We start from the raw sequence: 27,804 nt of genomic DNA on the forward strand, positions 1-27,804 counted from the left end.
GCAATGAATGTAGTTATGCATAATCTATGGAGAATGCTACATTCATTAATAGGTGGAAAACCAAGCTAAACATAAAACACAGCAGCAAGAGGATTTATATATATATATATATATATATATATATTCAAAAAGGATGATATATATATGTATATATACACACACACACACATATATATCATCCTTTTTGAATGGCAGGAAGTTTTAATTTGTTATTTGTTATATTGTTATAACTCTAAAATATGGCCTTGATATTTGTTCTTTCAAGTAAGTAAAGTACATCGCTATGAACAGAGCTATTTCAAAGTTTATATGGATGAACTTTCATGCTAATTCTGAGAGAAAAGATCAAAATGATGTGGAGATGTCCAAGATTTTCCTCCCTAGATTTTAAAAGTACAAGAAAGATTGATCATAAGTGGCAAGTTATTACAGTTTTAAAATGATCTGAAGGAAAGTTTACAATTTTATATTAAGGGAGAAACAGATGTTTCTTTGTTTTCAACTTATAAATTACGCTGTATGAAATGTTTTCATTCAAAAGCTATATGGTTTATAAAAATACACGTGACGATGCTTTTCAAAACTTCTTTCTAAACAGAAAATGATGTACATTTAATATCTTTCAGGAATTGCTCCAAAAGTAACTTGTACCTTTAGCTATATAACTTTATAAAAATATAAATGTCCCATTCTGCATCTTTTAGTAACTTTACCTTTTCCTAAATTGCATTTGTCATTCTCCCCTCTTTCCTGATAAACAGGACTAGATAGCACATTCAAAACTTCAATTTCTTCACTAATGCACAAAAAAAAATCTTTTTGCTATCTTTAATCTGCTTATCATTCTTGGTATGAAAATATGTCAAATGATCTGCTTTTAGTCAATTATGCATTTTGATATTCTACATTTACATTCTAAAAGAAGTGATTTCAGAGGTGCTAAATATAGCAGAGTTTCATTTAATAATTATAAATTGGCTTGCAACTGAAAGTCATCAGAGTGCATTCTCCGGTGAGTTTACTTGTAAATTCCCATTGGTGTGTATGATTTAATGATCATAGATAATACAGATGGTCTCATATTATACTAGTGAGTTTTAAAATTACTGCGGAATTCAAAACAATTGCACACTTCCCCATTAACAGTATGAGTAAACCACCAGTTTCAGCCAAACATTCTAAAATGACTGAGAACTTTTATGGAAATACTGAATAACTGAAATACATCTTGGTGTAATTAGAAAACTAAAACCTACTTAAGTGCAAAAGTTAACTTCCAACAGTAAATGTACCATAACTTACTACATAACCTTTGGCACTTTGAATGTATTACTACAAATTTACAGTCGTTTAGATCTTAAGTAGGTCAAAAGAACATTCACATGGTTTATGAGGTACAGAACTTGATAAATCTTTAGGCTGCCAAAAGAGAGACTACTTTATGAACTGGGCCCAACTCTTTGTCACAAACGTCTAAATACAAAGTACTACAATTAGACAGGGCTTGACCGGAATCACTGAGGCTCCATTTAAGCACAATGATCTATGCTAATGGATCAAAACGTAGGGTTGAGAATGCTCAAACTTCACAAATTTTAGGAACATAGTGCTGGGGAGGTGAGGGGTAGTTCTAGTACAAGTATCCTCTTCCACTTCATGTTCCATAATGAAAACTAAAAGAAGAAATTGAAATTTGAGAATAATTGTACAAAGAATTTTTTTTCCTAGGGGGAATAATTCTGTGCTGTCACAGAATACTAACATTGTCAAAAGCATTCAGATAGTAGATTTTATCACATATTTTTCCAGATCATAATTATTCAAGATGATTTTACTAATCTTTGTAATTTAAAAAATGAAAATTAAATACATTCAGATTTTTTACAACAACAAAAAATAACTAGAATTTTAGTCTTTTTTCTTCCTCAGCAACAGCCGTTATATGATGATGTAAGAAAAAAACAGATCATGTGGAGGAAAAGAGGAGGACAAGGAAAAGACAAAGTCAGTCTTCTTATATCCAAATCTAGAATATTCTCCCATACAGATTTTTATATCTTTTTACTGTTCCAGAGCAACGGACAATCCAACTGAGACGCCTATGAAGGAAATTAAAATTAAAATCTACCTATGTTAATATTGTGAGGATTCTTCTACTACAGTATTTTCCTATTGTATGTTCATCACTATGTTTTGCAAATTTATTTAATAGCAGATACCTTTTTCATATAAACAATTATTAAATAACCAAGAATATTCTTATTATATTAATCTTTCATTTACCTTGGTGAAAACTGACTTTTAAAAGTACTCACAAAGAATACAGATCTTTTCTTTTAAATGATAAACTTTTCTAAGTACTCTGGATGTGTTTAAGCAACATAGCCTATTTCTAAAGGCATATACTTTGTTGTCATAAGATTTAGAAAACCTAAGACAGACACATATCATGTAAAATTCAAGCTTAAATTGACTCCCTTTTATATTTTCAGAATTATCATGTCTATTTAACTCAGTCTATTCATTTCTCCTATATTTTTACTGTACTAGACTTTGACTGAACAAAGTGTTCATATCTTTATTCCATACTTTTCTCCAGTCCTAATTCCGACTATTAAGACTGTTTGAAGTACTTTAACATATAAAAAGGCATGCGATAATGTTGTACAAAAAGAGCCTCAAAACTACCCTATGAGCTTACTACCAAAGTTCAATCATTATACACAAAATCCGGAATTTAATTGTAAAATAACTGATTCCAGCATGTGCCCTTACTGAAATGGCTTGATATGTTTTACATTATTATACAAAAAGCACATTGTATAGGATACAGTATTTACTCTTCGTAAAGATTGTGCATCACTGTTTTCCTCTAATATGTATAAAACAAACTACATTCCACTGCAACAAGCCACACTTAGATTTAGCAAAGCATATTAAACTGGCTTGAAAACAGTGGTTTTGATGGCATGCTGTAATACCAAAATGAATAAATTTACATAAAAGCAATAATCAGCCAAGAAAACATTCAAAATAGCACAGGCTATCCCAGTTGAAACTGCCAGATGGTGAAAACTAAACTACCATATAAAACTGGATGGACATATTTAATGTGTATTATTTACTCTACTGCAAGTAATATTCTGTAGCTAAAAGAGATGTTCACCTAACATAGAACATTATATCACTGTTCATTTAAAAAGTTATTTAGCTAACATAACAGAATATTACTTTTGGCAGTCCCTGCTAGTATTTGGAGTAAAAAAACAAATGAAAAACCTAAACTGTAGTCCCCTCCTCCCCTGATTCCTGGAATTTCTTAGGAGAAAAGGAAAGAAAAGAAGTCAAAATGTTTAAGTATGATTTCCTTCCACTAACACATCCAGCAGAAAGTACTATCAAGTATCATCTTAGCTTTTGGAAAATTTGCCAGCTTTTCGAGAGGGTTCATATGGCACTCTAAGAATACTAGGCGTTTCTTCCATTACTCGTACAAGAAGATTATCAATGTAATCCTCAAGTTCACGAATATGGGTGTCCTTCTTCTTAAGTTGCTCTTTATGTTTCACCAGTTCCTGCAAAATCTCTTCATAAGTAAGATTACGGTATCCTGCAGTGGCATCAAAAGGATTTCCATCCTACAAATAAGTTGAAAAGAAAAGAACAAAGAAAAGAAAAGAAAAGAAAAGAAAAGAAAAGAAAAGAAAAGAGAAAAGAGCACCACCAAATTTTATTTAGTAGTTCACTACTCTGAACAGGTTGACAGGTTATTGCTTTTCATATAGTTCTCATGTACACTGCTTGGAATAATCAACTTTTCTTAGACAACATATCTCTATTTCCTCTAGAGTTTTTCCCTCCAATAGCCCTAAAACAGAAGACTCAACTGGACACAGGTTTGCCAGTTTGAAATAAGTATCCAAACCCATCATCTCAGAAAAAAATATTTTTCTCAGAAAGAAACATGCACAATTAATGTACATGTGAGCAGTAAGCCCAGGAACAGTTAGCAAGTTCATCTTGAAAACCAACTATGTGGTAACCTTAACTGCAGCAGAAAAAGAGAAAGAGCCCTGAGAATTCAAGCCCTACCATAACTTTCCTGAGGTCTCACCTTTTGAGAATACTAAGCAAATCATTTATCAAGCTTTAAATGACATCAGGCCTCATCTATTTTTTATATGCAATTTTTAGTCATTGGTGCAAGCAAGTTTCCAAGCCTTGACTTCAGAATAATTTATTACAACTTTCTATTTTACTTTTCAGGTGCAGTTAAAAGTTGCATCATATTTGCACCAGAGAACTTAAGATAGAAATGTGTACTACTAAAAGATCTTTCTTTCTTTCTTGCCTACTTTAAAGCAGGTGGAGCCAAATTAAGCAGTAGGGGAAACAAATCTTTTCTGTAATTAATTCTGATGACTCACTAAATACAGATATTATCAGCGACGGGCAAATAAGTCCCTATAATAAAGGGCAACATACGATTCAAAACACTGTAAATTTGAAAGTTGTATTTTGTATCAAGAAGAAATAGTGGTGACCTTAAGTAACCAAACTATAAAATATTTGGAAATGTGTAACTGAGAAAAAGATTGTGAGAATCGGTTTATAAAAGTATTAGCACTGTTAGACAGGCAAAGTAGTTATTTTTATCTGGTTCAGACACTGAAACATTTTGAAGATATGGAACCTTTAACTAAGTAAAATAATATAATCTCTCAAATCCCAAACCTCTAACAGGACAGAATATGAACATGACATAGCTTTTGTTTACAGTTGAAACTAGTCGTTAAAATTGATGAAGCATGCACAGCTAGGAAGCACACCACATGACAAATTCATACACAGTGTTTGGCTTCATTCCTTTTCTTTCAGTACAGCTCAATATTTACACATTGGCATATATCTAATCATTAAAATATGCAAGTGGTCAAAGTTTTCAAATAAAGGTAATAAACAGTGATGGTGCACTGCAAATAGGTTGAAGCACTACAGATCTACCAGCCTTTCTCCATCAATTATATTCTAATAGGAGCTCTTGAAAATATGTGCTTTTAAGGATTTCTCACTACATTTGAGATATATGTCACATTCATCTACATGCATTTAGTCATTAATAAAAAACTTGTATGAACAAGTTAGACTATTTTAAGTGATCAGTAATTCCCACTTTATAAAAATGCCTAACTTGATGAAATTTATAAATCAGTTAGCAACTGATTTCCAACAAGTGTAGAAGATAAAATAGCTTTACTTTGTGGTCACTGTATATATAGCGCATCTTCTTCTACAAGAAGGAAGTAAAAGTTTTTCCTTATAGTACTAAACTTTTTTACACATTGGAAAAGACATTATTAAAGCTTCCATATCTAAAAATAAAGGTTTGCTTCATTTTCTGATTTGGCAGAGGAACAGGAACTAAGACAGATGATTTTTTAATTATTATATAAAGTTTACTGGAAAAATGTGTGTAATACATATGTTTTAAAGATGTTTTGTCATATGCATACTCTGTATAGAACTTTCTGGGAATAACTTATCACATTAAATACACAAGAAAATTCTAGTTATATGTTCTTAGTACTTAGAAATAAGTACTGCTAAAGTTAAGGAGATTTTAAATGTTCTGTCTGAACAAATGAGTGACAGATTAAGGAACAACCATATCCTTACAAAACAGCTACTAAAATTTTGATATAAAACATTAATCTTATAATGAATTGTTAAGAAAAAACATTCTAAGTAACAAGCTATGTAAAGAAGGGTTGTCTCTCAGCTGCATAATATTACTGGGGTACAAACTGACATCCAGAGGAAACGGAGGAAATGAAGTTACATAAAATGAAGGCCTGGCAATCTCTGATTGTCTTTATTGTTCTAATGAGGAATTCTGCTCTGGGAATATCATCTAAGTTACTTTCACATCTTTTGTCCTACTTACTTCATCTTCCTTTCAGTTCTTAATTAGGCCTTAAAGAGCTCGTGCTGCCCTTTCAACTGGCTACTGCTCCCATTTAAACACTGCTTTCAGAGACAGGTGTTGGCACCAGAGTAGAAGACAAAAACATAATTACTAAATGTGATGCACAAGGAAGAAATATAATAACTTGGTGAGGGCTATTACTGCAGAATCTAATATAAATTACTTCAAACACCTTAGAAAGTAATCTTGAACGTTAAAAAAAAAATCAAATAGTTTCATTCAAAACTATGGGTGAAAGATACAGTTTCTTCTCCTTCTAATTGTATTTCATATTAAATGAGCACCACCTCATAATCCTGCAACTGACATTTAAGATAGCTGATATTCCAAGAGAAAAATCATCAAGGATTTCTTTTATCACCTTTAAATCCTTTAAATAAAACAATTCACATCTTATTCCTTAAAAGAATTATAGCGATGCTTTTACCAGCAATAAATTACGTGATTTGCGGTAGTACATTTGCAAACACACAGAAACTGTAATTATGGTTACTTTACAGACAATAGCTGCTAAGTTATATCAATTTTTTTGATGTTGCTTTTTGTCAGAGATTAAGTAACTGCCTAGTAGAACTCGGTTTACTATCTGATCAAAGGCAGCCTTCATATACTCTGACATCTCCCACTAGTTTCTTACATTATAAAAACTTGGGAGTTTATAATAACATCAAATGTTATTACAAGTCATTTACATAAAACAGCAAAAAACAAACAGTACGAAGTCTTATTTGCTTGTGCAACTTCTTTTCTGTATGTTTTAAAGACTGAAAACAAATCCACTTTTAAAGATTTGATCTTTTCGGAGAACAAATTCTAGTAAGGCCACATTTCATTTCAAGCAAAGAAACCGCAGAGTAAATCTGTGATTTTTTTTCCCTCTTTTCTTTCTTAGTACATAATTTATTCTAGGTACTTTTAGAGTCAATAGAATATTTTAAATAATAAGTTCTAGTCTTTTCTGAGAGGCTGTTCATTTATTATTTGCGTTGTTAATCCTGGCCTATATAAATTCATTACTTTCATTTTGACTGACTACCTAAAAAAAAGTCCTCAAGTCTCCAACCACAGTGATGGGAAACACCTGTTAGGTCAACTAATATATCACTGGCTAATGCAGAATTATCCACCTGACTCTCACTTCTCCAGATTTATCTGAAATGCTCCAGAGCAACAGTGTTTCCTTTACATTCTGTGTAAAGATCTCTGAAGTAAAGTAGAGAAGAGGGGGAAAAATAATACCAGAAGTTATCCAATTATTTTGCATACTGAGTGTAAAACTCTTTATTTTCAAGTCTATCTTGTTCCAGTCTTAAGCCTCCAAGCAACAAAGAAAAAAAATTTTTATTAGAATTTCTGGAAATATCAATCAAATGGGAGACAAACATTTTCTTATAGGAGGTCAAACAAAAATAATAGCTTATATACTTCGTGTCAGTCACCAGTTAGGTGGTATTTACTGATGGCTTTCCATAACACTTCATAACTCACCATTGCTTTCCTGAGGTCCTCAATGCCAGAAGGATTCATGTTATAACTGTGGGAAAAATAAAAAACCCAAATATTACCAGCACATACTTATCTGACCAAAACACCTTCTGGAAGATAATACTGTTTTAGGTATATAATTGTGAAAACAGTTCATATGAATTGATACATTTTCTTGACTTGTTCAACTTATGAAAAGCAGGACAATATTCAAAGTTAACAGAAATTTTCATATATTCTTTGTTCACAGTTTTTAGTATTTTTCATATTCTTCTTGTCATATAATTTGAGTAGGGAACTAAGATATGCAGAAAAGAATTTTACAGATTGGACTTCCCTAGCTCTTCTGTAATTTCCAGATTAACCACAGCTTCCAAGCAATAAAGAGACATTTTTAAAGAAATTTTCTGGAAATAGGTCCCTAGGATGAGATAAAAAAAAAAAAGAGGACAAAACCTAAAACACTTAACATGTATTGTCAGTTTTCATGGCAGTTGCTACAGAGGAGAAATGTCTCTTACAAATTCCAGTGAGATCACCAACTTACGTCAGAGTTGAAAAGCCATCTCATATTAGTAACATTAGTTTTATATTTAAAATTGAGTAAATAAACTATTATTTTATAAACCTAATGATTAAACAACATATGCAGAAAGCAAAGCTATTTCATGACTTTGTTGTGTTGAGATCTTTTTTCTCAGCTGCAAGAGTGCAGTTGATATTGGTAAAAGCAGCCACTGTCAAAATGTCAGTTCTAAGAAAGTCCACTGTTCTCTCAGATTGATTTAATTTGCAAACATCTTCAGAATCAATGCTACTGTGTTCTGACGTACCTGCTGTAACAAGTTTTGAGAGAATGCTAACTCTCTAAAAAAATGTGTTCAGAATTTGAATATGATTCACAAATAATATTTACTTGGTAGCATCCTAGTAGGCATCATTATTTCACATCACAAAATCTGCTATTTAGCTGGATTGTATATACTAGCTAAGAGTGAGGTTTGTTGACAGAGCTTCTAGAAAACAGATCTCTCTGTTTGGCTGCACTGAACTTGTAACAAGCTACTATGAACCATGAAATATTTACAGCCTTCAGAAATAACAAGTTCATTTCTTTCCTTTCTTACTTATTTTTTATATTAGAGAATCTCAAGGGCCTGGTGCTACTGATTAATTCCACAGTAAATAAGCTGGTAGATGAAGAAAAAAAATAAATTAGTAAAATGAAGAAATCTTAGGCTATGGTTGAAAGAACAATTTAAAATTTATAAAAACATTTTTATTTTTTTTTATTTTAAAAGTTGGTAAAGTAGGGAAAATATATTTTTGCATTTGGGCATTTTGAAAATATCCATTGCTCTTTGTTACCTGAATTTATCAGCCATATATTTCACAGTGTAAAAGTGGAAGAAACATAATTTACAAATAAATATTTATTATGGGGTTTTTTTAGGTTTAAAAGTAGGTAGTCTTTTGCTTACATAAAAATCCAGTGAACCATCTGCAGGACTGAGGTTATTAAATAAAGATTGGATTACATGAACAGTCACAACTAGAAATAAAAAGGTGTCTGATGAATCAAGTTCTGGCTAATTCCCATTATACCTGTTTGTAACAGTGATCTCAAGCATTCTGCCTCTAGTTTGTTAGAGAAAAGTTTTGAATGAGGGGCCTCTTTCATCGGGTATTGTCTAAAAAGCTAAAGGCAGGAACCCTCCCTCATAGTCTGCCTTTTAGTTTCACACTGATGTGTCAAACACATGATGAACTTGCTTCATTCATGGCTGCCTTTTGTGATCTGAGTACAAAAAAAATGAGTTAACTGAACTGGATCGAATTAGCTTGGTGAAAACCAAGAATGTCTCTATTTAACAAAGTGTGGCGTTAATTTGGGATATCTTTCTTTTGGGACTGTTTCCTCATGTTAGACAAGATATAGAATAATACAGCCTGACTGCTCAACTGAGTGAGTTTCTGAAAGGTTAAGAAAGCAAGATCTTTTATTGCACTGAATGACTTTACAGTTTCTGTGAAATAAGTTTTGGGACTCTTTTTCATAAGAGCAGCTTAAAAGAAAAGCACCAGTTCAACAACTAAAAGTCACATTAGAAGTATACATCACTGGGAATATGGACTAAATTTTTTCAACTAAAAAAACCTGCATTCATTTCTGTAATATTGTGGACATTATAACTGCAATTACAAAACAGTGTATCTGTGTATTTCACATGCAGTAACTTGAATGTACATGCAAAAAAAAAAAAAAAGAAAACTACTTAAAAAAATCACCAATAGAACCCCAAACCCATGAATACTGTCACTCATATTTTAAGAGATATGTGGAAAATATACTGCTTCTCAGTTAAGCAGGAAGAAACAGGTGCTCTGAGATTGCATATAACATTTTAAAATCAGATTGTCTACTAACTAACTTGGGAGCTCCATGGTCTCATTGAGCCTAGCAGGGTTTCCTGCCAGCTCTTCTAGCCTGAGGTGAACATGAGGAGTTGCAGACTCTCACAGCTGCACCTATAATTCACTGTCTGAGAACCCTGTAATACCTTTAAAGAACACACTGTAAAATTATGAATGCATACAGTTGGAAGTTTTACATATATTGTGTATTGAAGTTAATGAGAGCTTTTATTTTTGAATTTAAATTTCATCACAATAATACCCCCTTAAAGTTAACATCTTACTTGATAGCTCATAATAATGTAGCACAGAAAACACGCCTCTAGGATTACAGAACATGTATTGTGCAATGATCATAAACCTCCTTCCAGCATGCATTTTCTTAACTTCCTAACAGTATTCTGAAGCAATTATAAAAAATAATGACATTTTTTACTGTGTTACAATCCCAATACATAATGTAGTTATAGCAGTTAGGGTCCTGTCCCTACTTTTTCTCAGGGTTTGATAAACTGGCAGTGAGGTTTTGCTGTGGAAGCATGACAAAAATACATTCACAGCTTGGGAGAAAGTTTTCAGTTTGTTTTCAGAGTGTGGTTCACTGTAAAAAATGATTGTAAAAAAATGGCATTGTGGGATTCTGTATTTATCTTTCCTCAATTACTCCCAAACTAAATTTGCTCAGTTTACAAGTAAAAAGAGGTTTATTTTCTATCAAATGGACTTTCTGCCAACTCATCTTGGGAACCAAAGTAAAACTGTTTCTCTGGCTCATGCATCACCACTAACATTGTCAGAATGTGCACAGTTTAGGCTACACCTGATTCTTGTCTGCTGTGGTGCATCATCAGCAAACCCTACATCTCCTCTTCATGCACTAGGCAGGGAACCCATCTTAGGAATCTATAGCAGAATCTGTTAACCGTAGTTATGCCTAAATTTCTACTGCCTTCTTACTGGATATACCTTTCAACCTACAAAACTGGCTTGATTAATCCTCTGTTCGCTGAGACCACCTCATCTATATTCTTGCCTTGAATTCCTTCATCACCTCAAGAGATCAAGACATTTTCTACTTCTTATGCTTACCCAAATGGGGAAAGAAGCCCCCCTCTCCACTGCAATTTATCAGCAGTCCTGCATGCCCCAAGGTGATGTCTCAGGTCCCATATTGAGTGGTAACAGAAGCTCCATGGTTTGTCTCTGAATGTTAATGACCTTTTTTTCACTCTGATCACCCTTAAGAAAGTCAGCAACTAGTAAAAGGGAGGTAAGTCACATCAGCAAGACAGAGGAGGAAGGCATGGATTCAAACCCAGGTGCAGTAAGGTCACGCAGGTGACTTTGACCAAGCAAGTGTAGCTGTCCACTCAACTCCTGCTCAGGCTCAGGGCCTAACACACAGCTCATGCTAAGGCCTGATGCTTGCTGGGAGCAGCACCATTAAGCTAAAGCAAGAGCAACATGTATGCCAGATACTCAAGGACAGAAAGAACAAGGTCTGCTGTCCCTGTGGTTTTATAAGTAACTGCTTGTTAACTCCTGGTAAGACCAAAACTCTTCAGAGTTAAGCAAGTTCTTGCCCAGTAATTGAAATGACCAACAGCAATGGTATAGACCAAACTTCTGAGCTGAAAGGTACAAATACATTCAGCTCACCCAAACAGTCTTTGAAGCAGATCCACCAGCAGCCAGACTGCTGAGGTTCTCGTGTTTCCCAGTATAATTCAGGGGATATCTGTGTTGTGACAGACAAGGAAGGATGAGCACTTTCATCATCAGTTAGGTTAACTATTTTGCTCATAAGCACATGAATTAGTAAATTAATGAAGTAACGAATTTCAGAATTAAAAATTTAGGCTCATCTATTGAAAAGGGATTGAGCACTTGTTTGCCTTCTACCTAATAAGCTCATGAAATAGTTTGATTCACACAGTACATAGTCCTGCAGATTTCAGAGGTGTGAACGAACCATGACAGCAAGCCACCCAATTTCAACAACCCTCCTACCCCAATATAGTCTATACCATGTAGCATAGTAATTAGTCAGGTCCTCTGTTTCACTCACCAAGGAATTCTGTTAGTTTCCTTAGTAGTTACTTTATATCAGATATTTTTACCAGGTTAAATCATAACCATTATTTTATTGCAACTATTTCTTTTTTAAATCAACATTTCACTAAACAGTAATGCCCATTTGAATTTCAGGGGGTTTATTAGTTTGGATTTTAATTTTAACTTATCTGAAGCCACAGAGGAGATCCCTTCCTTTATTTCACGTCCCTGAAAGGAAAAAAGTGACGAGAAAAAAATATAGCATAAGAGAGTAATGGAGATAGACATACCATAACTCTCTTTTTGTGGACTGTTTTGGATGACTATACCATAATAGTCATATGACTACATCATAACAACCATATTATTTTATATTTTATTGTTATTTTCCTTAGTTAAATATATTTCATTAGAACTACATGAAGCTCTTCTTTCGTAACACTGATTCTTTATGAGGTTGTTAAATACTTGCATCGATTGATGATTATTTGCCATTTGTGTAGAAACTGTAGCATGGTGAAAACATACCAGAGATAGTAGCTCTAGTATCAAGGTGAGGCACTCCAGGAACAGAGGCTGACCGTAACTGCTAAGCACAAGATTACACTGAGGATGAGAATTTACAGAGCTTCATGTTGGTAAAGCTGCTATCAGTGTCTATATCATCTATTTTTAAGATTAAAAGTATCTTGAGTTTAGGCTGTATCGCAAGCACAAATTTATGTCTGGGTCGTGTAATTTTGTCCCTTGAAGTTTAATGGTAGTTAAAAATTCAAACATTAGGTCTAGTGGCTGCTTAAATATTTAGTTTTTAGAGATTAAAACAATGTTTAAAAAATCTTGCCTATAACTGATTTAAACATTTTACCGCTTGAACCATTTACTCTGACAACATAATGAATGGGAATCAAAGTTTTAAATTGTGCTGTATAGAAATCATATTTTCTTAAGGAGAAAAAGCTTTTACTTATCTTTTGTTACTCATATTATTTATATGATCACTGTAATGTATACTATTGGAAATTAAAACTAGAATATTTACATTATCTTTACTATTCAAAATATTGAAATCTGCTTGAAATCTGCACATATCCATTACAAAGTGTTCAGGGTGAGCTTTCATTTTTTTCCTTTAATATGGAATGTCTGTGTACAGGTAATTAGCAAAGCTCTACCATGTTCATTTTTCTAACCTTAGAGTTTAAAGATTATTTCTATTCCTACTTCTTGGTCTTTGAACCAATTGTTATTTCATTGGTTACATATTTTTCTTTGGATTTTATCAACACATATCAAAGCCTTGAAATATCAAGATGCAGTTTAAGTTATTACCAATGTTCTAGAAAAACAAAAGAAATGAATAAAACCAGATACAGCTGATGAAATTCAGAAACTTAACTTTCCATAGAATATTATTAGCCTGCTGTGTCTGGCAGTGCAGACACCACTTTATACTCTGAGAAGGAATGACTGTCACGTCTGGCAGCTATGCAAGTATGGTGTAAGCATATTACCATCTATTTCCCAATCAGATCCTGGGTAACATCACTTAAGACACATCGCTATATAAATTGTCCTGCTGTCAAGCCATATTCCAAGGCCTTCCAGAATTTGCGTAACTCCAGGAAGACACAAAGAGTATCATTTTTTGTTGCTATCACTCTGTTTTCTTAAAATTACTATAAACTCTCATGCCAAGTTAAGAAATTGGCCCCAAACCCCAAACATTGAACATAAGACACATTTTTATTGCAAATAATTTGTTCTCAATCTACATATTCTTTACATGGACTCCTAAAATGACCTGTCGTGATTATACTCCTGCAATCCATGGAGTCCTTTTAAAGACCACAGAAGGTTCCATGAAGAGAAAGAAGCTACCGCCTCAGAATTCATTGCTGGATAATGGTCCTGAACAAAATGCACTTCAAGGAAGCAACCTTTTCTCTTGTGGCTCACATATATCTCAAATTCAGTGCAGTGGAAACACTACAGTGCAATTCTATAGAAGCATATAAGCTTTCACACAGCTCAAAGAATTTAACAAAGTTTCCACATACTTCTGTTAGAAAGAGTTATACTAATTTCTGTTTCAGTTAGCTAARATAGACAGTCTGTGGCTTGTTCAGAGTCATACATTAAATATTTCCCACAATGGGAATAATTAAACCCAGGTCCACTGACATTCTAATCAATAAATCATAAATAATCTAATCTTTTGTATACTGGGCTTAATCTACTCCATCATATTAAAAACCAACAAGTGTTAGATTTCAGTAGCCTTCTCAGCTATCTGTCTGCCTTTTCCCATACAAAAGACAAAAAGGAATAGTGAACAAGAGTTAAAAGAAAACAGAATTGGAGACTAAAATTTTTAACTTTCATTATCGGATATACAAAACAAGCTGTTTTTAAAGACTAACAGCAATGCAAGATGTGAAAAAGTCAAACAACACATAGTCTAAGCACTTTGAAATTACTTTGCTTTGCCTGAGAAAAGGCAACCATGAAACATATATTTTGAAAGAACGCCTTGCTGTAGGTGTTTTAGATGCTTAAAAAAATAAAAGACACAGGGCATGATTTGCTATTTTCTTGAACATGATGTAGTCATTCATATATGTGTAAAGAAACTGAAAAGTAGGTATAAATGCCAAGGTGGATCCCTAACTTATGCACATATATGAACTACTTCATTTTGAAAACAGACAAGAATTTGGTTCCACAGTAGGCTGATTCTAAGGGGTCTGATCCTACTGGAGACAGATCAAGGGAATGGGAGGCACACAGGGCTGCATTTATGAGCTTTGATTATATGCTGGCTAGTCCTCGCCTTCAAAAAATATAAATATCTTTAAATAATGGAACTTTTACTTGCATACCACTGGGCACATTAATCATGCAAATGCAATTATTATTCAGCGCTTAAGAAGCATTCTAAACTCAAAAGTGAGCTGACACAGTGTACTCAACTGAATTTTAATTTAAGCTTCTGGAAGCAAATAACAACCACTTTATATAAAAAGTAATATTTTTAAGCATTTAAATATTTCTCCTTTTTTAGGCACTTGTATACCAAACTAAGAAATCGGGTATTGAACAGAAGGTCCTATGGCTAAATAACTAACAAGGTTTTATCCTCAAGAGACTACTAACAATCATTTACGCCACTATACTCAAGGTTGTGCCAGCACTTCCACTAGAAGGTGGTACTTTTAGGGATAAGTCAATCAAAAAACCAACAAATCTAAATTGAAATTTTGTACTGAAAGTTCAAGAACAATCTTTCAATTATTTAAAAATAGCTCTACTTCTTAGTTGAATGAATTTCATCAATTTTAGATACTTTCCACATTTATTAATAAAGAAACTGTGTATAATTATTTAAAGCTTTTATTTAAGCAAATAGAACAGCCAGTGCATTCCTCTTTGGATATATATGTCTCATACATACATTCAAAAAAGATTTCAGATGCTTAGTATGCACCAACACACAATGAAAGCTTGAAAAAATCTTGGCATTCAGCAAGATGAAATTTTGAATTTTTGAAACAGAAGCAAGTGATTGTCGGTGAAGAATTTCCAAAAGTCAAGACTAAGTATTCCTACAATATCTCTCTAGGTATCAATTGCTCTAACCTGTCCATAGTAATGACCCAAATGGTGTGATCATTGCTTTGTAGTTGGAAAAGATTTCATTATTCTCTCATCAGATGGGTGATCTTTCTAAATCGGATGATAACAGACTTGGAAGAAGAGACTAAGAATCTCTGCGTGACTTCTGCTTGTTCTGTTGTTTCCTGCTATCCTTCACACACTTGTAAGGTATTTGTTCTGTTAGGAAGGATGTTCTAACTACAGCTTTACAATACTGAGTTCACAAATATTAACATGCTACAGTGTTCCTACGGCCCTGTTACATGCTCTCACAATATTCTAACTAGACTGATTTCAAATAGATAGTCACATTTGACAAGAATTACAGCAAATACAGCTAGTCAAATTTCATCAGGGAACTGAAAAAAATCCTTTCCAGTAAAGCAATACAGAAGTATACTGTTGTTGAAAGAAATGCAAATGCTGAAAGAAGGAACAAAATCCTGAAAATAGCATAGTCCATCTGCTGTTATTTTGTGAATAACAGAGAGAAATATATGTTAAAATATGTCAGAATAGACTATTACTCTAGCAAGCACACTAATAGACTTGTTAGAGAAAAACATTCCTAAACAAGGATATAAATACGGAAAACATCTAAACAGTGAGATGTATCGTACACTGGAAAAGCACGACCAGCTTTGTAAAGAAATGAACAGCCTTTACAACCATTTGCTCTAAGTGGACAGTTTCTGGGGTTCATTTCTATGGAGTTGTGTCCAGTAACTGAGCTTCTAGTACATCATGTATAATAGCCATGATTGAAGGCAGTTAATAGTCAAAGATCTTTGATGATGATCAAGTTAGTGCACTAACAACTTATCTTCCTTGTGGTTTAAGCTAACATATTTTCCTTTACAACTGCCATTGGCTAGTGCCAGGCACTTGGTCTACTAACATAGCTCAGGTGACAAGCAGTAACCTAGTAAGTCAGAATAACACGATGATTTTGCAATAGTCTTTCTGCGTAGTTGACTATCACATATACGAAATGTTACTATATGCTGAAATGTAAGGGACAAACTGTTCTTTAGATTTAACTAAGGTGATGTGAACATACTGGTGTTCTCAAGATTCTCAGGTTTTCATGTCATCTCTCTTTTTTTTTTTTTCCAAATCAGATAATGGACATCTCAAAATGTAGACACTAGCATGTTGCTTATTTCAAACATTACAAATGCTTGCATGCATTGTGAAAGACAAAACTGCAAATACTTATTTTTCTGAAACAGCCAACATCTGAGAGGCAGTCAACTCTGACTGCTAATTATAATGACAGTATGGAGGAGACACACTGAAGAAAATAATCACATTTGGAAATAACAGACAAAACAAAGATATGCAAAACAAATAGAGTTTAAGTAATTTTTTTTTGAGATGCAATTTTTAAACATGGCTGAAGTACTAAAACAACACTGAATATATTTAAAATAATATTTTATACTTCAAACTCCTATTGACCAATAACTGATGTTATGAATATAAATATTACAAATAATTGATTCAGTGAATCCTAGTAAGACATTTGTTTCTTTCTCCTCCACTATTTTGATGTTCATCTCCCATAGTCCATAGGACACAACATATTTTTTGCAAAAAATTGAGATAAAATGTAACCAATATGCAACACAAGCTTTATCTTATTTTCTCTAAGTTTAACATTTATACTTTATACTCAGAACACAAGACAGGTTTGTGAGCAAAAAAATTCTGTATTTTCCTGCCCAACAAAAATCTCAGTCTAAGGCTGACCAGGTTTCTGCATAACTCCATTCACAAGTATATTAAGTGGACCAACTATTATAAGAAAGAATGAAAGAAAAGTTACTTTAGTTACATTACTGAAGCATGACATGCAGCAAAAGTTATTTTCATTTTCATATTTCCTTGGATTAGCATTTTCCTTCGGGAGTTATTTTCTTTTAAGAATATTATATCTATGAACTGCCTCTAATGACACATTGCTAGACTTTCTAAACTGATGAGATGATACCTCACAATGCTCCAGTCATGGGAGTGCTATTTAAAAAGTGTTTTCTTTATATATGTGTATGTATATGTGTACATGCATATATATTTATATATATCTACACACATATACATTGCGTGGAGGAAAATATACGTGTGTGTGTCTGTGTATACACACACACACACACATAAAAAAAATGTTTCCTAGAAAGCTCAAAGGCACCTGTCAGTTCAATTTTCAATTTCCCAGATCTGGAATTTGATCAGACTAGTAACAACCCGTCAGCTTTAAATATTGGACTATTTGTTTCCCTGTGTCCAGTGCCTAAGATCTTGTTAATTACCTAAACTCTCTTTCTGTAGGTCTTGTTAATTACCCGTCTCCTGTCTCAGAGGACCTTGTTAATAACTTGTACTATCTCTCTAAAAAGGTCCTAATAACACATTAAAATTAAAGATGCTTTTCTTTTAGCACCTGTCAAATAGTGTAAATTGAGAAATTTTCACATCAGTTTATTAGCCTACTGTAGTGTATTTTCCTAAACACAAACAATTTCAGAGAAAAGATGCATAAAGGTTTGGTCATTTCACAAAGAATTCTTATTTACAAGGAGTACTGTCAATTTATTTAACTGTGTTCAATACAAAATCCATGTGACTACTGACTGCAAATTAACCTCTTGAGAGCCATGACAATTAACAAAAGTAATTTTAAGAATGAATGTATTTTAAGAAAATATTAGATAAAAGTTTCAAAGCAGTGTATTAGTAATTAGGAAGACAAACCTCATTATTGCTAAAGGATGACTAAACATTCTAAATCATATTGTGTGCTTAATAATTCTTCATTGGCTATATGATATAGATCCTTTGGAAATAATGTATTTCATAACATCTATAAAACCACTGCTTTTTCTTTCACTATGAGACTACAGAATTTTTTAAATGTCAAGAAGGCAGCTCATAAATCTGTAATGTTCATTTATGCCAGACAATAAAACAGTATCTTAACATTTATATAATACGGTATCTACAAAATCCTTAACAAAAACTAATTGATACACATAGAGTTTAGAAGAGTTAACAAAATATGATCCCCATTATACAGATCAGGAAATTGGAGCAGGGACGCTTGGGATTTACCCAAGGCCACAGAACAAGCCCCTGTCACAACTGAGATTGTCAGAATCAGGAGATCTTATCTGGTGATTTTCTGGCATCTCTTATTCTACACAAATCGTATAGTTAGGGTCTTTTCCAGAATTTTTATTAATTCTTCCTAAATAAAATAACAATAAATCATGATTTTCAAATAACTCGTATACTTCTTGCTTTTAGGGAAAAAATCCTGTAACTTCGGTAAACAGCTTCTAAATTCTCTTTATCAGTAGCTGAGAAACACAAGGAAAATGTACTTATTTTGATTCTTTTAAATAGTAAATAACAGCAATTATTGGCAGGAGTTATTGGCTGTATGAATACAGCTAGTTGGTGCTTAATGATTGACTGGGTTAAGGGCAAAGCCTCTGTTCAGCAACTCACCTAGCCAACAGTTAGTGATACTATTATGAACCGCTGCTCTGCAAATCATTATTGCTTAGTCAAGAATATCAAACAAAATTAATTAGTATGGATTGTAAGTGTGACCCAAAGCTCACCAAAACCACTGAAAAGACTCCCACTAACTTTAAAGACTTTGGAGTAGGCCCCTGGATAATTCACTCATTCTTTCAAATCAGAAACAATGGGGGAATGGAGCAAACGTCCCGTCTCTCTAAGCCTTCTCACTTCTGCATGAAACTAAAACCATCTCATGCTGCCTTTTACATGAATAAAGATTTGAAGGTATTCCAAAGACCTTGAGGAAAACAGTAGAGTACATCATCATAAACTGAAACCTTTATTTTTTAATCAATTAAAATCATTGGCCAAGAAATCTGATAAATTAACTACAAGTTCTGTAAACCATATAAAATGTAAAGTGTGAATATGACTTTTGACTCAGGTAATTTTGGGATAATACACAGGGCAAGATACCCATTTTGGCAAAAGAAATAACTTTAACCACAACCACATATGGAATTTGAACAAAAAGAAAGGGAAATCAAACTCTTGTAAACCAAACAGACTGAGGTAGGTTAAGGAAAACTCCTTCCTGGGCAAGTTATCCCAGAATTGTCCCTTATGGGGTATCCTGCAGCTTCTGAAGCATCTGGTTCTGACCAGACAGGATACTGTAATGAATGGACTTGCTTGTCTGATTTAGGAAAGCAATTTCCTATTTAAAGTTATTTCATGATGTTATTCACTGTATACAGATATTAGAATCAAAACAAAAAAAAAAGCATAACTAAACAGTTAGCAACAGAGGAAACAATATATAAATATCTTTCCCTCATGGGGAGAAATAGATCTTCTTACCTGTGCATGAAAACATGACTTCATCCTCTTACCTACCTCCAACCATTTGGGATCCTTTACTTTATCCTATGCCTGAGCACTGGAAGAATTCTCCCCAGAAAGTTAGGGCCTTTGACCCCTAGCAAATTTAATTATGGTGAAAACACTACTGCCTCAGATTTTCGGTCTGTCCCTCTGTTAAAATTTGCCCAAGCCATTCAGCAGAAAGGAATGCATGTCTACATCTCTGCTGTTTCAATACACAGTCCAGAATCACACCTTTGACTGCTGTTAAAAATGATCTTTGCCTACATCAGTAAGTAGAGCTTACCAGCAGGAGCAAATCCACAGTGCAAAATAATTGGTGCTGAAGACAACACTGACACTATGCACATTTCAGGGCTGGGTTTTCCCCCGCCACTTTGCACTTGCTGGTCTGGTCCCACAGACTGAATGCCCATTTGTGGCTAGAGTGCATTAGGTGGACTCCTGAGACACTTCTTCCAGTTTAGTTTGGACAGGAAATCCAGTTCACATGCTCCAGGGCCATTCCATGATTCAGACCAAGGCACAGTAAGTGGGGATAACTGGGAGATTCACCTCCAAAGCAAACTCATCCACACTAGAACACTAATTTTGACACATCTTATTGTTACGTCTGCAATTAAAAAGATATTACCTGTTTGACTGGTGAAGATGGTGTCCAGCAAAAAGAGCTTAGTATGTTCAGTAAATAAAAAGCAATTCCAAATCTAAATTCTCTGTGTATGCTTTCTGCATACTGAATTTGTTCCTCAACCTCATTTACTTTGTGCCCACAGATTTACACAATTCTTTCTTCACAGTATTACTAATTCTCAAAATTAAAAATGGATTCTATTCAATATGTCCTCCACAGATAAAAGGTAAACTGTAAACTTATTAAATATGCACATTTTGTATTAGTCTCTACTTCAAAAGAAAATCATTGTGTAAGATACATATGAAAGAAAGTGAACTTATTTTAAAAAATTTTCATAGACCATAATAGCGGCACATGTAAAAATAGAGAGCTTCCAACTTAAATTATTGAACAATAGATATTATTCCATAATAGCTGTCTTAAAACAAACATCATGACCTTTTCTATTTTTGGCTTTTAGAAAATAATATAATATCTATTTGTCTTATCAAAAGTTTATGTCTACATAAAAGTCAAGAACTTGTAAAAGAGACTCATACAAAGAGGGGGAATGAACAACTAGAGTCCTCCTGAATGGGCACTGTGATGAGCTTTTTAATAACAAAATAAAGGAAAAAAAAGTCTACCATGATTACTGCAAAGATTTATATTTATCAAGATATGTTGCATTCAAAAACTTCAAAAGATTTAACTACTTGTATCTAACATCTGTCTGAATATTCTTCACTTTAAAAAATTAAATGCTATGTAATTTTAATAGTTATTTAAATTACTTCTGTTTAAATGAGCTTATTTAAATGACAGTTTAACTTCTGACAAACCAAGCTACATCCTAACCTTACTCTAATCTAGAGAAATCCTTTATTAAGTAAATAATATGCTAAGGCTTTGGCTGTAAACATGTTATTTAAGACAGTGGAACTGACTTGACTTATAGAAGACACTAAAAAGATAATTCACTGAAGTCTATAGTAGTGTCTACTAACTATATCTTTTCTACAGTTTCTAAAGGAATTTTTGCTCCATTTCAGTTCATTTACCTAATTCACATTCAAGATCAGTTTTGTTGAGAAAATGACTACAAATTTAAAACAGGAGTATATACATTCCAACCTGTGAATAAAGCTGAGTTGGGAAAAAACAAGATTAGTCTGTTATAAAATCCTAAAGAACAAGATGATAAAAAACAAATTATTATTATTATTTTTTAAGAAAACACTACTGTGTCAATAACTAAGAAACTAATACACAGGGAAAAGGCAAATTTGTTAGAGCCATGCTTTCCATTTAAAACACTGACTTATTACACAACCTTAAAATGTTGGTTTGAAACATTTTAAATGACTAACCCAATAAAAGTCATGAAATTAAAAAGAATCATTACCTTAAAAAAACCAAACACATGCTGTTAAACAATTTCTGGCATTAGCATACATAAAAATTAAGAAATCAAATGAATAAAAGTTAAATTATTTAATTGCTGAAACATTTTCCTATGGGGTACACAGCATATGTGCTGTGTACATTTATACATGCACATGTATATTAGATATATTTTCCTACCTATCAAACAAAAATAGAAAAAAAGCTGTAGGATGCACTTTTTTTTTTTTTAAAGGAAAACAAGTAAACTGTTGATAGGCAAACAAAGATTAAACTGGATTATTTAAATTAAAGTTTCTTATCAGCCCCTGTAACTCAATTCACATTGCTTAGCATATAAATTTCTGCCTTATGCAAGGGCTTGAAGATATAGGAATTCAGAAACCCTATACGGAGCCAAACGAATTCAAGCATGATAAGTGTCCACGTGGGTGCTCTCATTTGGAAATAAAATGGTCTTCAATTCTTACGGTTTAATATACAGAATCTAAACCCAAATTTTCCCAAGTGGTGACATCCACAGTGTTTAATGTGTTTTCATTACATTTTCTTCACCCTTTTATTTATTCTGTTTCATCTTTCTCAAGTTCCCTTCTAAAATCTTGCCTTAGACTTAGGTCGTGTAATAATTAGCAACAAGTGTTCAGTTAAAAGACTTTAAGGAAGAACCTGTTATGAAGCATGAGCAAGGTCTTCCAAAAGCCCAAGTATTTGAGAACGCTCACAGTACATATTATCAATACAAATGTAACTTCAAAATGAAGTAAGATCAAACTATATAAAAAGTTCATAACTTTTACTTAGAAACAGATAAACAATGATAAGAAACAGATAAACATATATGACTAACACATATAAGACTACATATATATAAACATACATAAGATATATACAAACATATATAAGACTATATAGAACACAGAGACTGTGTTCCTCAACACTTCACATTTTCATTTATATAACACGTTCAAGATATCAGATCAAAATACAGTAAAAACCTACCTTGAAGATGGCAACATGCTTGTAGGCTTGAAGCTTGTCATAAACGGATTTGTTGAATCATAATCAAAACTCTCTTGATGAGTTTCACCAAATGCACTAGGTGATTTCAAATCAGTAGAACTGTCTGATCCCCCATTGCTAAGTTTATCTGACCTCTTGCTATCTTTTTTTCCAGTCACTCTTTCAAAAAGGCTAACTTTCTCTTTTTTCTCTTTTTTAATTTCTTTTTTGATTTCGACAGGTTTGGAAAAAAAACTTATGTTTTGATCCCATGTTGCTGGGCTTTCTTCAAACGGATTCTTCTGTCTTGGCAGTGTTGCAAATTTCTGGGGTAACGAAGCACTCACATTGGTAAATGGGTCATTTTGTGCTTCAAATGCCGTTTCATCAACTGTGCTGTCAAGCTGGTTCATTTTAGAAGTATCAACACTTAACGTCCTTCTATGTGGAGATTTTAGACTCCCTGCAAACAATCTGTCATTAGTATATAATCAATGAGATATTATATCATAGTTTATGACATGCAGAGAACTTCGTTTTGCTTCATTTAAAAAAAGCTTCATTTTAGCTCAGGTCTAGAAGATTTGCAATCGAGTCTCAGTTCAAAACATGGTTGAATAATTAACCAATTTTATAAAAAATGAACAGCTGTTGCCATGACTTTGTGGTTAAAAAATGTTTAAGAAAGCAACAGACACTACTGTAAACTTTTTTGCTGTGTGAAAACTAGGTATTATTGAGAAGACACCTGTGACTAGTGCGGCATTTCAGAAAAAGACAGTAGTCTATTCTTGCATAATAACTTTGAACAATGGAAAGTATTTTCAGTTCTTCATATATATTGGGTCTAACTATCTGATGATAGTTTTCAATTTTCTAAAGCAGACTTATTTTTCACAAGACAAACTACTTTTGCCTAGAATTCCATCTAGAATGCAATGTTTCATTATAACACACTTTCAAATGAGAACATAAGAAAACTGATAAATTATCATAGAGTATGACCAATCCTTATGCTCTGGAACAGCATTTACAAGTTACCACCAAATAATAGAAGTGAAAAAGCTAGGCCAGTAATAATCCTTAACTTTTTGGCCTTGTAGTTGCTTCGTAAACTAAAGAAATAGATTCTTGAATGTTTTCATACTCACAGTAATGAACTGTAATTATAATGGCTAAAATTAAGCACTACGTGTTTTACTTACCACCTTCATCAACCGAACCAAAAGATTCCAGTTGACGCCTGAAAAGATGAGAGTAGCCAATTGCGCTGGATTTCATTTTTTCTGAAGAGACATGTGATCCTGTTAAATCTGACATTGAGTGAGCTGAAGATAGTCGCTGAGGTCCCAAAAGGAAAGGTTTTTTTGGTTTTGATTTCATTTGTAGTTCACTACTGTACACCTCTATGCTTGCATCAGGTATGTGAGTGCTTGGAATGATTGCAGAGGATGTATCTGAAAACGTCCCATCATTTTTTCGACCCTTCATTTTGTCTTTTAGTTTAGCAAAAGGGGATTTGGTTTTGTCCTTCATGGACAAATCAAACATACTTGCTGTCATGTTATTCCTCATAAACTGAATATTGACCTTTATTTCTCCTCTGTCTTTAGTTCTCTTTCCTTGTTTGGACTCTAGGTTAAACCACCTTAAAGGAGAAAAAGAGCAAGTTATGTTGTGTTTTCTTGGAGGGTAGTCATTAAACTGTATGTTATTTCATCAATGTATCTGGCTAGTAAAATTCAAAAACATGAAAACCGAATTCCATACCAAAAATTAAAACATTCCTGTATTGAAAAACCTTTTTGTCTTCATTTGTTTTTGAAAGAAAAAACTTAATAAATGAACAAGCAAAAAACTTTTTGCACTGTTCTCTTGTTTCAAGGACCAAAGTCAATTCAGTGGAAGCATTCTAAACTTCACCAAATTTAAAGGGCTCACATCTGCTTACAAAGCAGAATTTGTATCTAACATTAATTATAGATACAAATAAATTTTATTTTGCCATTTAAAAGAACACTGACATTTTTCAAGTGGCCTTTACTTAGCAGTGATGTATTACCTGAATGTATACTACATGCCAAATATTTCACCCAGGAACCTTTTCTCCTTTGATTTTACTTAGGTTTATATACCAGCAAACATTTTTTCCCTCTGTCCCTTCCTCCTAACTGATGGTTAAGATATACGCCAACCACACTAGCAAAGAAATATCCAAGATCCTTGAATGATTTACGCTCAGCAATCATTATTTCAGTTGTGCAACTACAATCCCTACTGACTTTGATAGTAACTCCGTGACCACCACTGTCAGAATGGGGAGGACCTATGTGCATCTAATGCTTTTCCCTTTTTTTGCAGGCCACCAGTAGCATTAACTTCAGCATTATTTCCACAGGCTTTGAAATGGTGACATAGCCCTCCACTCTGTGAAGAGATATCAAAGGTGTTATCATTTGTTTCAAAAAGCCAAGTGTGCTTCTTGGCCAGGTCCAATAAAGGCTTGATCATCATCCATGTCTTACCCATTCCCTATAGTGCTCTGTTGTCCCATGGAAGCGTCTGCAGAGTTATGGCTCATTCTTTCTTTTACAGCTTCACCTAAATGAATGTGTGACAGACAATCCCTACTCCACACATATCATCAATAGTCTTTTCCTATTTCAAAAAGGGCACAAGGGTATATTTCAAATGCAGATACACCAGCCCCAAAGAAGTGTCCTAAACCCATCAGACTATGTTCTCATCCTCTCTATTGCCATTTTTCCTCTTTTTGGAGGATTTGAGGATTTTTCTAAAACTTCTCCCACCATATGACAAGAACTATAGAACTTATTTCATTGTCTGGTATCATGAAGGAAAAGAAATACACTAGTTCCCAAACTCACTGAAAAGGTTCAGGGAAGAAAAGACAAATCACCTAAATGGCAAGCTCTTTTATCTGTCTAGAGATGATGCTACAGCCATGAGTCCTAGAAAAGTGTGCAAATCCTTCACAAATTTAAAGAATTAAATTATTAATTTATTTTCTATATATAAATATACACATATACATACATATATATATATAAATGTATTTATAACTCCATGCTTTCATAAGCTAGACCAGTAGAAAGACTCAGCTAAATTTTGTAGTGTTAGCAGCCCCACAGTTACTGTATTACTGTCCTATACCACAGCATATTGTCAGGAGAAATGCATGCACACATACTAACACAATAGTACATTATCATGATGGAATAACTTTTGAACTGGAGACTAAAAAGTGAAATTGCCTACCAACACAGATGTGAAATTGATTATGCAGTTATACATAAATTATTCAACACTGTCAAATACAGAAAACAAGGTCAAAAAAGGAGAAAAATAGCCCTCAATTTCCTTTTAGATTTCATAAATATTTTTAAAAGCAACAGCTGAAATCAAGTTTTCAGGCAGAGATACCATTTTTTGAGTTGACATAACACCTCTAAAGGTGACCTGCCAAGGAAATAATAAAGGGGAAAGAGTATTATGACTTTTTGTTGTTTTGTGATGTCCAAAAGATTTTATATGCCATACTAAAACAGAATGATAAAGAAATACAAGAACTTCTCTGTCCTAATGCAGGACAATGTGGATCCAGAAGTTCAAAAACGTAGAAGGACAATTAAACCTTTAGGAAGAACTTAATGACTCAGCCCACAGTGTAAGGAAACATTTCTCCTTCTACTTCTTTCCTTCCTTGCACAGGTCTCAAACATTAATACTGTATCTCTGATAAGATTCATGAATTTTCATATGTTTCCAGTTAGGAATCACTGAAACTTTAAATTGCTGTATGATATTGCTAACCTGTTTTAGAACAATGTCAAGACATAAATTCTTAAGCTTCTGCTGCATGGAAGGAAGCTTTTACTTTTAAAACAACATAATTATTGACATTCTTATTGTGGATTAACAAGTACTCTGTGTCACTATCAGTATTCACCTGATAATGGCATACCTACGTATAATATTTTAACATTCACTAACTCTGAAGGAGAGAATTTCAGTACACAACTAGTACATTGCCTTTGCAGTTTGTACATTTGTTTTCAAAGTAGGCTTTGAAGAACTTTACACCAAAAGTAAGTTCAGCTGGAAAAGCAAACAAAGAAGGTATTCTCACTGAAGTAAGATAACAGAATCTCACAAGGGACCGGATCTCATACCTGTTGGGACTAGGATCAGCACCACTGCTGCTTCCAAAACAATTTAATCATAAACTTTTAACTCAAGCAAAATTCCTCTGGACTTCAGTGGAATTTCTGTTTGAATAATGGTTGCTGGATCAGATCTTTGTATAAAACACATATATTTAATTTTATAGGAATTTCATGGAGGTTTTTTGTTACCTTGGAAAGTTTATCTCATTTTAGTTATAATGAAGGTTCCATATGCTTCAGCTCATAACAAGAGAATATGAGAAGCAGACTCAGTTCATGATTTTCTTCAAATTCAAAGGCAAATAATTATTTTTTTAAGCAGATGAGAATAAATGCAAACAGTAATAAGTCTTGTGTGGAGTTGTATGTGAATGAGCAACTGACTCTGTAAATGTTTCTCATTAGAATCTGCTTCTACAACACATGGGTGTGAGCAGCAAATAGAAAAACAGCATTGTATATAATATAATATAAAAAAGAATTGGAAAATAAAATCCACTGTTTTCAGATAACAACATTTTGGCCCTAAAATACTAAATTCCACTATACCACTGCCAATTTTCAAAATTGTAATGTATTATAAA

The 27,804-nt window shown here is 33.3% G+C and overlaps 1 protein-coding gene across 1 annotated transcript in view; it reads right to left on the reverse strand.

Annotated features, from left to right (window-relative positions):
• Positions 1-1,914: 1,914 nt before the first annotated feature.
• Positions 1,915-27,804, reverse strand: part of RAB11FIP2 (RAB11 family interacting protein 2) — a 34,686-nt gene continuing 8,796 nt past the window's right edge. Inside the window, exons 2-5 of the mRNA XM_026067073.1 lie at positions 24,239-24,681; positions 23,034-23,496; positions 7,475-7,520; positions 1,915-3,638 (exon numbers count right to left, since the gene is read on the reverse strand). Of these exons, the coding sequence (XP_025922858.1) occupies positions 3,411-3,638; positions 7,475-7,520; positions 23,034-23,496; positions 24,239-24,681 (1,180 nt within the window). The 3' untranslated portion in view covers positions 1,915-3,410. The remainder of the gene's footprint in view (positions 3,639-7,474; positions 7,521-23,033; positions 23,497-24,238; positions 24,682-27,804) is intronic.

This window comes from Apteryx rowi, unplaced genomic scaffold (genome assembly GCF_003343035.1).
Source record: "Apteryx rowi isolate R43461 unplaced genomic scaffold, aptRow1 scaffold_253, whole genome shotgun sequence".
Taxonomy (NCBI): Eukaryota; Metazoa; Chordata; class Aves; order Apterygiformes; family Apterygidae; genus Apteryx; species Apteryx rowi.